Source organism: Octopus sinensis, linkage group LG25 (genome assembly GCF_006345805.1).
Source record: "Octopus sinensis linkage group LG25, ASM634580v1, whole genome shotgun sequence".
Classification (NCBI taxonomy): Eukaryota; Metazoa; Mollusca; class Cephalopoda; order Octopoda; family Octopodidae; genus Octopus; species Octopus sinensis.
In genome coordinates, this window is record NC_043021.1 from 25,120,750 (window position 1) to 25,138,004 (window position 17,255).

General features: G+C 38.6%; 1 protein-coding gene across 1 annotated transcript in view; it reads left to right on the forward strand.

The window, feature by feature from the left end:
* Positions 1–17,255, forward strand: part of LOC115224226 (ovomucoid-like) — a 21,652-nt gene continuing 4,397 nt past the window's right edge. Inside the window, exons 1-4 of the mRNA XM_029795008.2 lie at positions 1–320; positions 9,678–9,789; positions 10,436–10,633; positions 12,720–12,824. Coding sequence (XP_029650868.1) covers positions 284–320; positions 9,678–9,789; positions 10,436–10,633; positions 12,720–12,786 — 414 coding nt within the window. The 5' untranslated portion in view covers positions 1–283 and the 3' untranslated portion in view covers positions 12,787–12,824. The remainder of the gene's footprint in view (positions 321–9,677; positions 9,790–10,435; positions 10,634–12,719; positions 12,825–17,255) is intronic.

Consider the following 17,255-nt stretch of genomic DNA (forward strand, 5'->3'; position numbering starts at 1 on the left):
AATATTAGTCGAGAACTGGGATCGATGTGATCGACTGTTCCCTGCCTCCAAATTTGAGGCCTCATCTCTATGCAAAGACATCAACTTTCAAATATTTAAGTCATGAATTGTTTATAAATAACATACATAGACACACACATACATAAACACCATACACACAATTAGACGTACATAGATATATACACGGAGTCTCTTTGCAGCCAGGAACAAACGATAAGACAATTTTTTGGAGATACATACGCCATAAAAAGATTTCAATGCGGTAATAGTTCTTCATTGAACAATGAAAGTTTCCGTTATTTTTACCTTTCTCTTTACAAGTAAGTATTTAAAAGTCTCCGTTGAACAACTTCCATTGCTTGTTTGAAAATGTCGTTAGAAAAGAACAACATTGACGGTCATCTAACGTAACAAACATTTGTTTCCTTAAGAGTGTCACGTTTTATATGTCTCCACTTTTATTTTCCTGTTTTGATTATTTTTCAATGAAACATTTTCCTAATAAATCGTCGGTTTGGCCCCACGGTGTTATTTTTCTACTTCTAATAGTACTTATTGACCAATTCTGTGGCCATCTTTATATTAGGTTCGTGTCTCTCTTTTTGAGGCCATATAAAACATTGAATATCGTCAAAACAAATCTTTTCGAAAAAACGTAATTCATTGAAACTTAGTTTTTCTCCTAATTCCTTTCCTTTTATTAACATTTCTTTCCTTAATTGAAATAATGGATTGATTATCTTTCAACTTTAATCTACAAGAACCTCAAGAACGTACGACACATTTTGTTATGTTCGAATTGAAAGGAAATATCTAATAAACTTTTCATATTAATAATTAAATAGCAATCAATGAGAAATGCCTGAATTAATAAAAATATGTGTACACTTCTGGACCCGAATAATCAAAAATCTGATTTTCATACTGAATTAACATTCATTGGAATTTCAGAAGTATTAACATCTTCCAATTAATAATTTTGACTTCGAGCGTGACGTGTTCCCCTTTTTCTTTTTTTTTAGGTTTAGTAAACAATATTAAAAGATTGTAATAATTATTTGTGTTATAATGTCAGTCGTGTTAGAAATGGGATTAAACATCAATATATTTGAATGTCGTTCGTAGAAATAAAGGATAAAAAATATTTATTTTACACTGTCGAAAAAGTAGCATTTTTTTTTTGTCTAAATATTAGTTGTTTATTTTACTTGACTCTTCACTTGCTTAGAAAAATCAAGGAGTTGTCTTGTCGGAAGACTTCAAGATGGTTTCAGTTCTCAATTGCAGCTCTTTGTTAAAAACGTGAATCTCAAAACATCTCAATTTTCTCCCCCTATACTATAAAAATCGTTAAATTATCTCGTTTGTAATTCCATTCATACCCAAGATGTCTTACTGACATATAAAGCAATTAAGTCCTTCAATAGTAATTTGTTTTTATTGATCCGAGGTGGAAGAACGACATAATTGATGCTGGTAGAATTTTGACTCGGAACTTGAAGGACCGTAAATACATTTGCGGTCCATGAAGTCGTGCAATGCAATTTGTCTAATGCTCTAATGACTGCGGCGCAATGGTTATATTTTACAAGATTATTGTATTTAATTATTGTATCATTATATCTGCATTTCTAAGTCGGCGAGCTGGCAGAATTGTTTGTGGTATTTCGTCTGCTGCTACGTTCTGAGTTCAAATTCCGCCGAGGTCGACTTTGCCTTTCATCCCTTTCGAGGTCGATTAAATAAGTACCAGTTATGCATTGGGGTCGATGTAATAGACTTACCCCCTCCTAATTTCAGGCCTTGTGCCTATAATAGAAAGAATTATATCTCCATCTCTAATTCCTACACCAAACAGGTATGTACGTGGATGGCCATTTTGATAGATAATGGCGGCGCCTCTCTCATCTCTAATAATGTTTAGCCGTTGACTTGTCTGCTAGAAACTCTTCTGTCATTTGACAAGTTTTATCTTTAACCAGTCAGCCAGTAAACTGTGGAGTTGAAACACTGCTGGAGGGAGTTAGTTGCCAACCATCCAGTCACAAGATCGGTTGTCTTGGCTTACATAATCCTTGTAGCAAGTAGAACCTTATCTGTTATAACACTGTAGAATAGTTGCATTATGTCTAATAATAATAAAAAGTGTTTTTGTTGGTATTGGCTGGAAGCCAACACCAACAAAAACACTAATATTGCTTTGCCAACGAATATGGAGAACCTGTAAGTGGCCAAGAGATTGGAAGAGATCAGTTTTCATCCCAATACCAAAGAAAAGAGATATCAAGGACTGCGCAAACTACCGTACCATCACCCTGATCCCCCATGTAAGCAAAATTCTCCTTAAAGTCATCCAGAAGCGCCTGAACACAACTATTGAGAGAGAATTGCCAGAAGTGCAAGCTGGTTTCAGAAAGGGAAGAGGCACCCACGGTCACATCGCCAACCTACGGTGGATTATGGAAAAGGCAAGAGAATACCAAAAGAAGCTGTACATGTGTTTCATTGATCACTCCAAAGCCTTTGACAGCATTGATCATGACAAGTTATGGAAATGTCTGGAGGAAATGGGAACACCTTTACACCTTGTCCAGCTTATTAGATCACTCAATCAAAACCAAGAGGCTACAGTACGGACACCATATGGCGACACTGATTGGTTTGAGATTGGAAAAGGCACTCGGCAAGGTTGCATCCTGTCACCAGCAGCCTTCAATACGTACACTGAAAAGGTGATGAGGAATGCAGGCCTGGAGGATAGCAGCATTGGAGTGAGGATTGGAGGAAGAAATATTAATAATCTTCGCTATGCAGATGATACAACCCTGCTGGCGGAGAGTGGTAAGGATCTGGAGGATCTTGTCCTGCTGGTCAAGGAAGAGAGTGAGAAATTTGGGCTGTACCTCAATGTTAAGAAAACGAAGATCATGTCAACATCAGCCACAACAAACATCAACATCAAGATCCGTAAGGAAGAGATTGAAGTGGTTGATGATTTCATCTTCCTTGGCTCCAAAATAAATCGAGATGGTGACCACTCCTCCAGAAATAAGACGGCAGATAGTACTAGGCAGAGAGGCAATGGTCAGCCTGAGCAGGGTCTGGAAGAGTAGAGACATCAGACTCGCTACCAAATGCAGTTTGGTGAATGCAATTGTCTTCCCAATAGCAACATATGGATGCGAGACCTGGACACTAAAGAAAGCTGACCAGAAGAGAATTAATGCATTCGAGCTTTGGTGTTGGAGAAGACTTTTACGGATTCCATGGACAGCGAGGCTCACCGATGGAGAAGTTCTTAAGCAGATCAGGCCAAAAATGTCGCTAGAAGCTAAGATCACCAAGCATAGATTGGCATATTTCAGTCATATTATGCGGAGAGAATCCCTGGAGAAGGACATCATGCTTGGAATGGTCAGTGGCAAGAGAGGAAGAGGCAGACGAAGAACCCGCTGGCTTGACACCATTAAGAGTGATACCGGAATGGACATAGCCAGTCTGAAAGAAGCGGCCCAGGATAGAACTGACTGGAAGACACTGATCCAACGAGTGACCAAGAATCGACTTCGACTGAGCGGTTACAAGAAGAATAATAATAATTCGTTTGTTTATTGGCCACAAGGGCTAACAAAAATCAATTAAAACATAAAGGGTCAAATCACAGGACAAAAGTTACAAAGGGTTTTGTCCGTTTGATAATAATAATGATGCTAACATACTGTTATGCTTATATGAAGCTGAAGAAAATTTTTAAAACTCCTCCTCTTTTATCATTCTCCCTAAGTGAAACTCTCACCATCTTTAAAGGCAACCACTGAACTATAAACCCTGATACTTCAGCCACTTAATCTGAAGATATGAGATTGAAAGTATAAGACAAAGATAAGGCAAGAGAGAGAGAGAGAATTTATAAGCAATTTTGTTCAACATGGAGCTGATACATGGTTACTCAGCTTCCATAAAACAACAGCTAAATCTCTCACAAACACATCCTACTGTCTTAAATAAAGGCTATGTTGAACAATATAATTCCCGATATACAAACAATGAGATTATCATTGTTTCAACTAATCTTAGAATACATAACAACAAAATTTACAAAGAACCTGTTTGTTTGATCTTGTAGTTCAATTCTTATCAAATCACAACCCACTGGCTTAAATTCTGAAATGACGCACTGGAAAAGAAAAATGTAATCTTGTATATAAAACAGCTGTATACACATGTATTTCTGTGTATACATCTGTGTGTATGTGTTATGATTGTTGTTGTATTTTACAAGGGCCCACTTTGATAACTCATCTTCATCATCTTTGTTTCTTTTTCCAGCTTCCCTCCGATTACTGCCATCCACTCTTGTGTAATGCAAGTAACCATAGATCACCTTTATGGCAACAAACTTGTTCTGACCCTTTCTTTCATACTTTTACATCTTGTCTCCAAGCATAAAGCTGCCTCCCTCTCTACTGTAATCTCTCGCTCCGGCAAAGGGATCTTTGTTTTGTGAGTTACATGGCAACACATGTATTTCACTTTGTTAAGTGGTTGGTATCAAGCAGGCCATTCAACCACAGAAACTCTGCCAAAACAGATACTGGAGCAGATAATGCAGTCCACCAATCCATTAGGTCTCAGTCAAATTGTCCAACCTGTGCCATAATGGAAAACGGATGTTAAAAAATGACAATGATGAAATTGAGGCTGTTACAGTCTGCACTGCAGCGTGTTCCCTTCATCAGCTGTTGACTGGAGATCGTGGTAATTCTGGCATCTTCCAAAAGTATTACTGCCATTAACAATGCCAAGCAACATAGTATGACTGACTTCTTTTGGCTCACATCAGCACACATTTTCCTCTCTATCATCCATAAAGCCACCACCTCAAGCTCGTTACAGCTATATTTTCTCCAGCCATGCACCAACTATTTTATATCTCTACTCATTGAAAATTTGTCTTTCACCTTCAGGCATTGGTCTTTCTCTGCCATACCCATATTGAACCATTTCCTGCTTCCCTCTCCCAATTCAAGAATCTCTGTTCTATTATCCTTTCTATACCCAATGTTCCAGCAATGTTGAATCTAGCAACAAGTCCACAGCATCACATCTCTACTGGAGACACCATACATTGTCATCTTCATGTCTCATGCAGTTCTCAAGGTTTTTCTTTCCATATGTTCACTCTTTTTTTGCCTTCTAGTGCCAAGAGGTCAGGCTGTTGCTTCCTTATTACAAGAGTACTTTCTTCAAGTTCATTACCGTCTGCTCGTGCAATACAGCAAGCTGCAACGATTTGTTGGTTTTCATTGATGCTTCTACATTATTGTTTTAGTGCATTAGCAACTACACTAAGGACTTGGGTTATTCCACTAGACATACTCTGCAAGGGAGTATGGCCTATTCTATTGCCAGAACAGGCTTCAGTAACACATTACACTTTAACCAGTGACAATCTGTTATGTCATTCAAGCTTCACCACCTAATATTGGTCAGGGGTGGAAGTATATCACATTCCACCCCATCCAGGAGGAATGAAAACCTGATTGGTTCCATTTCCCACAATATTCTCCCATTCTTCAGCTGTCTCTTATACTGCTCATGCATATCACCTACTCTACGCTACTGCTTTAGTTGCAAGCTCCTCCTTGACAACATGTCACATTTCTTTGCTCATGATATCTCACCTGCTTTTGTTATTCTAGAGGTTGTCTAGTTGTTCTGTGCCTCTCTCCCTTACTCCTGCCTCTGTGGTGGTCTGCACTGCATATTTCACAACTTTCAATTCTACTTTGGTCTCTACGACCCCCCACACCCTTTCCTTCCTGTTGATGCTATCAGCTTGGCTGCTGGACCTCACAGCAACTTTACTACTTTAAACTTCTCCACCAATGATACTAAAGGCAGCTAGAATTTTGCTGTAGCACTATAACAGCCCAACTTTTGTAAAGCCTGGTGGGAGACCAAGCCATTCTTGTTGGAACTTGCTTGTACAGTTTACAATTCTCTCCGCATTTCTTAACAGTATTTCATTCACTTGAAGAGCTTTTATGTGCTTTAACAAAAGGTCATGTTGGTAACATTACAAGTAAACTTCTCTGCCCAATTGTTGCTGTCAATGGCAGTTGGTCTTTGTTTAACATTGGCCTTTATCTCAATATCCCTCTTGACAAAATTTAAGGGAACTATACATCTATAGCCAGGGTTTTAACTGCCTACACCCTGACAGCAAAGTGGAATATCCTTCACCAGACTTCACATTATCAATAGATTACCATTCCTTTTGGCTTTGGCATTTAGTCAAGTTTGCCAGAGTAGTTCTTGTGACTGCTTGAAGAGATTTTGTCTCTCTGCTTGTTTCCACTATGGTGATAATGAAATGCATAAAATCATGCTGAGATGACAGGAGCAGGTGGATTCTGATCTTCCCTCCTACCAAACAGCATCTTGTATCTTTTTACATCAGTTCCATAACCATCATGAAGAAGAGTGCAGAAATGGTACACTCCATCACCTTGCATATTTCCGTGATTACCAGTTGGTGGTAAACTACACGACCATTGATCCCGGGCCCTTCACATATCCTGGAATGCAAAATAAATCCTGTACTCTGAGTATTAGTAAATTAAGGACTGGTCCACATGCATTTGTCAGGTTAAGCATGTATAACAGCCACATTGCACCAGGTGTATGAGCTGTGCTTGAATATGGGTGTTGAAACATATTCTGATCCTGAAGAGGTGTACTGAAAAATCTTTGAGATGAATATTTTTGGCAATGTTATGTGTGTGGGATCTAATGCAGGACACCTTTCAGAATCTGCCTGTGAATGGACATTAAGTTATCCTTTTACTCCAGAAACTTGAGACAGCAACTCTCGTAAATGCTAATCTCTCTTGTCTTCCATGCCAAGGTTTATGGTAAAGTCCAAAGACCAATGGAACAGGCAATAACGACAGCATTGGCAAATATTTAGAATGGCTGCAACAATTTTCTTAGCTCCAATTTGTCTTGGACTCTTTGCCATTGCACCATAGTATCTCACTGTTAAGATCATTACAAAACTGATGTGCATCAGCTTCTTCGTCCTAAACAAAAACATGCTGAGATGTCCATTAGTTTCTCAGATCTGCTGGATAGTCAATACTGAAGGATTGCCAACAATATGTGGAGAGGTCAGATATGGTGAATCTTATCCTTCATAGTGACTTTAAGGATTTTTTGTTTTAGGTACGTGTTCAGGTGCAGAAAGGGCTGTCAGTTCAAGACGTTTGTTTCCCAACATGGTCCCACTGCATTGCCTCTTGGGCAAGTGTCTTCTACTATAGTCCTGAGCCAAGCAAAACCTGTAGTGGAATTGTAGACAGAAACCTTTTTTTTTTTTTTTTTTGTAATTTCAGCTCAGAGCTGTGGCCATGCTGGAGCACCACCGTTGGAAAAGAAAAAAAAAGAAAACTATTGTAAATGTGTATGTTTGTGTCTCCTTGTCTTGACATTGCATGATTGTAAATGGATGTCATTCATTTCCTATATTCTGTAAAAGCATGTCTGGCCATAGGGAAATACTTTGCTTGGAAGGAGGTGTAGTTTGGTGACAGGAGGAGCATCCAGCCATAGAAAAATCTACCCTCCCATAAACTATATCTGACCCATTCAAGCATGGAAAAAATAGATAACTGATGATTATGTTGTCCATTCATAGAAAGATGTCTCTTGCAGCTGTTGTCTGGTATTTATTTGTGGTTTCTGGCTCTCTGGTGATTTATAGGAAAAATGTCAGCTGCTGAACTAAGATTCAAAACTTGGCAACCTTTCCAGCTGATGAAAGAATACAGTTATTCAACCTGCTAGAAACAGCAGCTAAATCTCCTTCAAAGACCAGCTCAGTATCTTTACAAAGAATACAGTGGATATTGTAGTTCAGGATACACTACAAGATGAGAAGGCCATGGTGCAGAGCACTTTTTAACAAGGAAGACCTGAACAACAAATTGAAAAGTAGAGAGGTTTAAAATAATATATTTGAACCTGCTCTTTTAACTGAATAACAGCTGTTATCTAAAATATGATAAGCACTTAATAATACCAGCTGGATTCTACTAAAACAAGCAGTGGACATGAACAAAATGGCCAAGTAGATAAACAAAACTATTTACTTGTCAATAATTCTTCCATTTCTGTATTTATTTCGCTGTACCTTTTATATATTTACTCAACTTTGCATTTCTTATTCGACCTAACTGTAACTATAAATAGATCATCCTTTATCTTTTACTTGTTTCAGTCATTGGACTGTGGCCATGCTGGGGCACTGCCTTGAAGAGTTTTGTTGAACAAATTCACCCTAGGAGTTTCATTTTTTTTTTTTAATTTGGTACTTATTCTGTCAGTCTCTTTTGCTGAATTGCTAAGTTATGGGGATGAACACAAACCAACACCAGTGGTCAAGTCAAGGGAGGAAAGGTGACAAACACAAAATCAAACATGCCTGTATGAGTGATATGGGCTTCCTCACAGTTTCCATCTACCAATTTACTCAAGGCATTGGTTGGCCCAGGGTCATAGGAGAAGATACTTGGCCAGTGTGCAGTGGGATTGAATCTAAAGCTACGTGGTTGCAAAGCAAGCCTCTTAACCACACAGCCATGGAAAATAATTCACTGCATCTCAACAATTCAAATTTGCCTCTTATTCGTCAAACATTAGGGAAAGGAACACCAAGTACTCAAGCTCAGCCTTATGGCTTCTTGCTGTTCAAAAACGGATTCATTAATGTTTAATGTCTGCTTTCCATGCTGGCATGGGTTGGATGGTTTGACTGAGGACTGGCAAGCCAGGGGGCTGCACTGGCAATACCCATACTCGAATGGTGGCATTGGCAATGACCATGCTGAAATTGTGCTTTTTACGAACCACCGGCACGGGAGCCAGTCAGGCAGCACTGGCAATGACCACACTCAAATGGTGCTTTTTTTACGTGCTGCCTGCAGGTACCACTGGCAATCACCATACTCAAATGATGCTTTTTACATGCTACCGGCACAGGAGCCAGTCAGTGGGTGCTGGCATTGGCCACGACAAGGATTTCACTTGACTCAACAGGTCTTCTCAAGCACAGCATATTACCCAATGATTGAAGGGTGCTTTTAATGGGCTGGTTCTATGACACTGGCATAGGCCATGGCTACAGCCTCACTTGGCTTGCCAGATCTTCTCAAGCACAGCATATCTCTCTCTCTATGTGTGTTGTGTGTGTGTGCAAATATGGGTGTCTGGATAGAAAATCTTGCTTTGCAATCACATGGCTTCCAGTTCAGTCCCACTGCATGACACTTTTAGTAAGTGTCTTCTAGTATAGCTTCAAGCCAATCAATGCTTTGTAAGTGAATTTGGTAGATGGAAGCTCATTGTGTGTGTGTGTGTTTTTGCCTTTATTTTTGTTCCCCACCATTGCTCAATAGGTTGCGCTGGTTTATTTATGTCCCCATAACTTAGCAGTTCAGCAAAATGAGACCAACAGAATATATACCATACTTTAAAAAATAAGTAGTAGAGATCAATTTGTTTGACTAAATCCCTTAAGGTGGTGCTCCAGCATGGCCACATTCTACTGACTGAAAGAAGTAAACGATAAAAGATTAAAAAAACAATAAAAGACCTATTTTACTGTTTCTTTGCAGCTGTGTACGCCTCACCCTGGTTTCAATCCTGTTCCTACCTTCGAGACTTAGACTGCACCAATGCCGCATCGGCAGTGATATGTGGTACCAATCATGTGACCTACAATTCAAAGTTGGTATCATCCATTTGCTGGATACTAGGTTGGCAAAAATTATTGTGAGTGGATGGGTAGCTGGTCAAATGATGAATGAACGGGTAGATTGATGGAGGAATAAATCAATTGATTATTATGCTGATCTTTTGTGATTGTTGCCAGAAAGAGATTGGGTCCAACTAGTTTTGAGCTATAATCCAATGGGATTGATCACCCATTAATTTAAAGTTCAATAATTGACTCACTTGTCTGACAACACTTCCAATCTAAACAACAAAGTGTGTCTGTGTTTGTTTGTTTGTTTGATGAAAAACGATGTTTAAAAGAATGAGACTCATGTTTGTAACTTGACCCCTGATGCCTGTGTTATTGTGACCCCACCAAGGGGTTTGTCTGTCCTTTTGTCTTTGTTCTGCTGTCTTCTAAATCTTATATTTATTTTGCTTTGCTCATTTATCAATCTCCCCCCCCCCTACACCCTTTCTTACATCACCAGCACATTTACTTCTCTGAACTTTGATTAATTATTCTTACACATTGTTTTATTTCCTTTTATCTATTAAACAAATTGCTTAAAAAGAAACAAAAAAAAAACTCCCAAACACCTGTCTTTTTTTTACACATTTCTTTCATGTCTGTTAACTAATCATGGTTGTGTTTCAGCTGCGACTTTGCCAAAGCCCACTGCAGAGACAGGACATTATATGTAAAGCATCGTGGTGAATGTACAGGCAAACCAGAGCTGAATATTAACCCACACAAGATCGCTTTTGAAGTGTTTTGCCAGGCTTTCTTGACAGAGAGTTGTGGCAATGAAGAAGAAATTGTCTGCAGTTCAGATCTGAAAACATATCGAAATCTGTAAGCTGTTTCTCTTGTCGAGAAGTTTCTGTTTTATTAAATGTTTGAGACAAAGAGACATCTTCACTTCTCTCGCCAACTTATAACAACTTTCTTTTGACCAATTAGTTCTGTCTTTCTTAAATGTCTTTGTCTTTTTACCTTTTGCTTGTTTTAATCATTGAGTGTGGCCATGCTGGGGCACCACCTTGAAGGGTTTCTAGTCAGACAAATTGCTCCCAGTATTTATATTTTTAAGTCTACTATTTATTCTATTGGTATCTTTTGCTGAACTGCTAAGTTATAGGCATATAAACAAACCAACACAGGTCATCAAGCTGGGGTGGGGGCAGAACAACTACAAAGACACATGTAAATTTGACAGGCTTCTACACAGTTTCCATCTCCTAGATTCACTCATAAAGCATTGGTTAACTTGGGACTAAGTACAAGACACTTGTCCAAGGTGTTGTTGCACTGTGGGACTGAGCCCAAAACCACAGGGCTGCAAAGTGAGTTTCTTAACCACACAGCCAGACCTGCATCTATATATTTGCACAGCCACCCCCAACCCCCATCCTCCACCCTCTGCTCGCAGATTTCGGTTATGGAGTCTTCTTTTTTCTTCTGAAAACTTCATCTGCTAGTCATCTACAAATGCAATCATAAATTACTAAATTAGTGTCCATTACATGTAACAGAAGCAGTAGTAGAGCAGGAGGTGGGGGGGGGGCATGTACTGTGACAGCACATTGCTGCATCCATCATTTGTTGGTGACTCCCTACTATCCCTGGTGATTGACACCTTTGAACCACTCGGGTGACAACCCTCCAACCCGTGGGTCTGTTTGGGCAGTCATTGATGGTGAGGGTTTTTTACTTTTAGAACACTTTTAGTTGCCTTTTACAACATGCAGAGAAAACGTTGGGTCTATTCTTTGGCATTGCCAGTCCCCACACAACACAGAAATACTATTTAATTAAGATAGGTGTTCTGTGCATCATACACATCATGTATGATACATAGATGGTTGTTTTAATTTGGTAATACTTCTACTGCATCTAATGGAATTTTATTCAGTTGGATGGCTGTTTGCAACATCAGTGAATATTTTATTCACCAATTTCCTATATATTCAAAGTAAAAAATCTTGTCTAAGCATGTGGCTAGCTGTAAGAACATGCCATTGACAAGGCCATAAGAGGCTGAAATATATCTGGCATTTGGCTGACCAATTTCCATCTTCCTCCAATATATAGAGTGACCTTAGATATTTTCTGATCTCACTGGGGCCACTGCCATGGAAAAAGCACCCAGTAAACTCTGTAAAGTAGCTGGCATTGAGAAGGGTGTGTAGAAATCTTGCTAAAGAAGACCCTGGAGCTTGGTGTAGTCTTTTAGCTTGCCTGCATAGAAAGCAGATGCTAAATAATGATGGTGATATAGATAGATATAAATATATATATATATAATATATATATATATATATATATATATATATATATATTATATATATATATATGAGAGGTAATGGTGTCATTGAGACCCAAAGATGTCAGGTAATGCTGAATAAGGGCTATAGATGGACCGTATTTAAGTTCCAGGTTTGGTGATTATGTAAGTAAGGGGTTCAACATTGGTCATAAGTCAGCGTGTGTATATAAAAATTCTTTTGCGTAATGAGATAAAAAACTAAGGCTGTGTAGATTTTAGAACATTTATAGATAAAAAGTCTTACAGCTGTTTCCAGGATATTTATTATATCACTTCATCGGAGACGGTGTGGGAGGATGGTTAAGAAATAGTTAATTTAGATAGCTCCACCTCACTCTCTATTTTACATCTTATCTAAATTAACTATTTCTTAACCATCCTCCCACACCGTCTCTTATGAAGGGATTTAATAAATATCCTGGAAACAGCTGTAAAACCTTCTATTTATAAATGTTCTAAAATCTACACAGCCTTAGTTTTTATCTCATCACGAAAAAAATTTTTATATATATATATATATATACTAAAGAAAATTTTAATGGAAATATATTTTTGCATCACACATACAATACCCAACATAACCTATTTAGCACTTTCCTATCTTGCTTACAGGTGTGAATTTGAAAAATCCAAATGTCTAAATCGTCTACTGAAGCTACATCATATTGGGCATTGTTAGGGTGATGGAAGTGAGATGCCATCTTTCTGTCATTAAAGGTAAGTACAAATCTACTAAGATAATGTTTCTTTCATATTTTGGGGGTAGATGCTGATTGAACGAATCATCATCATCATTTTAATGTCCACTTTTCCATGATTGCATAGGTCAGACAGTCTATTGAGGTTGATTTTTCTATGGTCACATACTCTTTCTGTTTCCAACCTTCACCTGTTTCCAAGCAACGTAATATCTCCGCAGACCAGGCATGTTTACGGCAGAATATTGGAAAGGAATGACACTGCTGGTATGACAGTGACTCTCATTTACAACTGTTGTGTGTTATCAAAATGGGGAGACAGGTATACATGCACTCAAAATGGGGAGACAGATATTCACGCACTCATCATGATCATCATTTAACATTTTCCATGCTGGCATGGATTGGACATAGTCATATAAATACATAATATCTTATATTAAAGAAAATTGTCACCACATTGAGTCATGAGAACAGTAGATGCATTTTGTCTTTCTTGATGCTTGTCAATGCTGTGCATTTGATTGTCACCTGCTTGAACAAAATTTATGCCTTTGTAGCAAACTCCTCTCTCTATTATATAAACAACCCCAAAAGTTAGCTGTTACCTACTACATGTGTATGAGGAAACAGCTAACTTTTGCGGCTGTTTTGGACCCCGTTGTGTCTATCACTCCAATTGATTGAATTTGGCACAATTTGTCTCTTACTGTATTGCACACCAATATGCAACCCAACCAATCACATCCCTCAATTATGTCATGTGAGACAGTCTTTTCCAAACAGCATTTGAGCCTACCCATCAGCTATAAAAGCTCACCTCATTCTAGTCTCAACATCCGTTGGTTCTCAACCTTCTAAGGTCTAACTACTGACCACATTACAGCAACCTCCATCTTCATCACCACCACTGATGTCTCTCACCAACATCATCAACAACATCTACATGAACAGCAATGTGTTAGAACCAATACACTGCACTGGTTCTAACACATCGCTGTTCATGAGCTTTCCTCACCAGGGTTAACAGCTAACATACAACCCATGCAGATGCATGCAGATATATGAACAAATGTACAGCAACCACTTCCATTCAGCTTGTGTGTGTGTGTGTGTGTATATATATATATATATATATATATATGTGTGTGTGTGTGTGTGACCACAATAAATGCATTTAAAGTTACCACCTTGTGTTTTATATATTCTTCATCTGGGTCTACCACCAAATAACATTACAGCCTTTTGAGCAGAGTCATTAGATGGAATACCAACTATCCATCCAAACCTTGATATACATGTGTGTGTATGTATATATATATATATATATATATATATATTGGTGTTTCACTTAGGCATACTGATTTTAACACAAATCTATTAAGAGATTTTATCTCAGACAATCCCTCAGCTTCATGCCTTCTAATGGAGTATAAACCTTCATTATGATACACAGATGATGAATATATCACCATTAACTAGAAGTGAAATGGTTGAATTAACAAGGTAGTGAATGAGTAAGTGGTGAGTAAATGTTGTCTGTTGTAGACTGGGACCCAAACGGTGGGGGGGGGGGGCGGATTTACCTTTCATCCATTTTATATCGAGTAACTGGAGCTAAAATTTTGCCTCTTCAGGGACCATAGAAGACATTTACTTAATACTTTTCTTTATATAAGTCAACAGAACTTATTTATGGTCATTGAACCCATCAGAAACAGCAGCTTACCCCTGGCCAATGGCTACCTATGCCTATTTAATTTCTCACTCCACTAAATCACTACACACATATCACTTCTCTTATTCTGAGCACAAATATATTAGCATATTATTAATATATTAGCATATTGTTAATATGTTAGCATTTGAATCCAAATGGTAAAATTAAAAAACTGCTTAGGAATTTTCTCCTTCTTGCCTAATGCATTAACATAAAACCACTTACACTGGCTGCACCAATTCTGCAGTCCCCTGTCTGAAATAGGCGCATTTTATGTCTCGATGCCAGTATCAAATGGACTGATTTTCAATAATTATTCCAATAGACTCGTAACAGCTGCATATGTTGCCCCATCTAACAGGAACCCCGTCAATTAAGGGTCTGGAAGATGGTGACGGATGTCTTTTTGCATTTTGTGGAAAGCCATGGCAGTTAGGGCATAATACTGTGACAGACGTGTGTATGAGTGCATATAAGTGTGTGTGTGTGTGCATAGATAAGCAGACAAGTGTGTGTGTGTGTAGGCAGATAGGTATGTATACACATGTATGCATGACCACACACATACATATATACCTTTGAACTATTTTGAATAGATATGTGTGTTGGAGAGAAAGAAAGATGGTGTGTTTTTTGTATATATGTGTGTGTGTATGTATGTTTATATATATATACACGTTGTATATATATCTTTTAAATTCGTTTATGGTAATGTTAGGGGTATGCAAATAAAGCTCCTGCCAGCTAGTGTCTAATGATACTGACTGGCAAGTCAGTTTTCCAGGGTTGCATCATGGTTATACTGATATAATAATAACAACAATAATTCTAGGATGGAATTCATAAGTATTTAATACATCACTATGTGCATTTCCACTAATCACATGACTTTAACATCAGAGTCTGTATTCTTGGGGTGATTACAGTATATATTGTGTGTATGTATGTATATGTGTATACATATATGTGTGTGTATGTACATGTATATATATATATATATATATATATATATGTATGTATGTATATTGGTTGTGTGGTAAGTAGCTTGCTTACCAACGACATGGTTCCGGGTTCAGTCCCACTGCATGCCACCTTGGGCAAGTGTCTTCTACTATAGCCTCGGGCCAACCAAAGCCTTGTGAGTGGATTTGGTAGACGGAAACTGAAAAAAGCCCATTGTATATGTGTGTGTGTGTATGTATATATATATATATATATATATATATATATATATATAATATATATATATATGTATATGTATATGTATGTATGCGTGTGTATATGTTTGTCCCCCCCAACATCGCTTGACAACCAATGCTGGTGTGTATTTACGTCCCTGTAACTTAGCGGTTCAGCAAAAGAGACTGATAGAATAAGTACTAGGCTTACAAAGAATAAGTCCTGGGGTCGATTTGCTCGACTAAAGGCAGTGCTCCAGCATGGCCACAGTCAAATTGACTGAAACAAGTAAAAGAGTACACGAGGAGTGTATGAAAAGTTTTGAGCCTTGAAGTCTTGTGCCATGTTTTGTTTTTTTGAGGCTCAAGACTTTTCCTACACCCATTGTGTGTGTGTGTGTGTGTATATATATATATATATACATACACATATATATCACATGACCAAGCAGGCTATCAGATGTTGTTACACATCGCTGGTCACTGTGCTTTTTACATTGTTTTAGCCTACAAATGATGTCACCCCACAGACTAGGTGAGCAGGCTGACTTTCCCCTCTGATTGAAAGGGAAACTGGAGCAACATGAAATGAAGTGTTTTGCTCAAGAACACAATGTGCTGCCCAATGAAGGCATTAAACCCATGATCTAATGATTGTGAGTACCACACACCTAACCACTAGGCCACACGCCTTCACGTTATGCACATATATAAATGTCTATATGTATGTATGTGTATATATTTGTGTGTGCATGTACTTAATATATTTATGTGCATACGCACACACACACACACACACACGTGCATACATATATATACATATATATGAATGGAAATCGATCAATGGAAATTGCAGATGTGTTACCAGTGCCGGTGGCATGTAAGAGAACCTTCCGTTTCGCGACCGTTGCCAGCACCGCCCCGTTTCGTGTCCGTTGCCAGCCTGGCCTGGCCCTCGTGCCGGTGGCACATAAAAAGCACCATCCGTTCGTGGCCGTTTGCCAGCTCTGTCTGGCACCTGTGCGGGTGGCACGTAAAAAGCACCCACTACACTCACGGAGTGGTTGGCGTTAGGAAGGGCATCCAGCCGTAGAAACACTGCCAGATTTGACTGGGCCTGATGAAGCCTTCTGGCTTCACAGACCCCAGTAGAACCATCCAACCCATGCTAGCATGGAAAACGGACGCTAAACGATGATGATGATGATGATATATATAGATATATATATATATACATATATATATATATATATATATATATATCAGAGAATATCAGTTCAGCATTTGAGGAAGTGAGGAAAACGGGATGACTAAGGTGGTTGATAGAAGATGAGTTGGTGGGGGGGGGCTTGACAGAACCTCTAATTCTGCTGAGATTGACAGGTCTTCTCAAGTGCAGCCTAAAGCCATTCGTCTTGGTCCCTCGTTATCTCCTCTGAGAGGCTCAATATCTTGAGGTCTGTCTTCACCACTTTGTCCTATGGTTTTCTAGGTCTGGCTCTTCTACATGTTCCTTCCATGTATAGCAATCAGCACTTCTTTATGTAGCTAT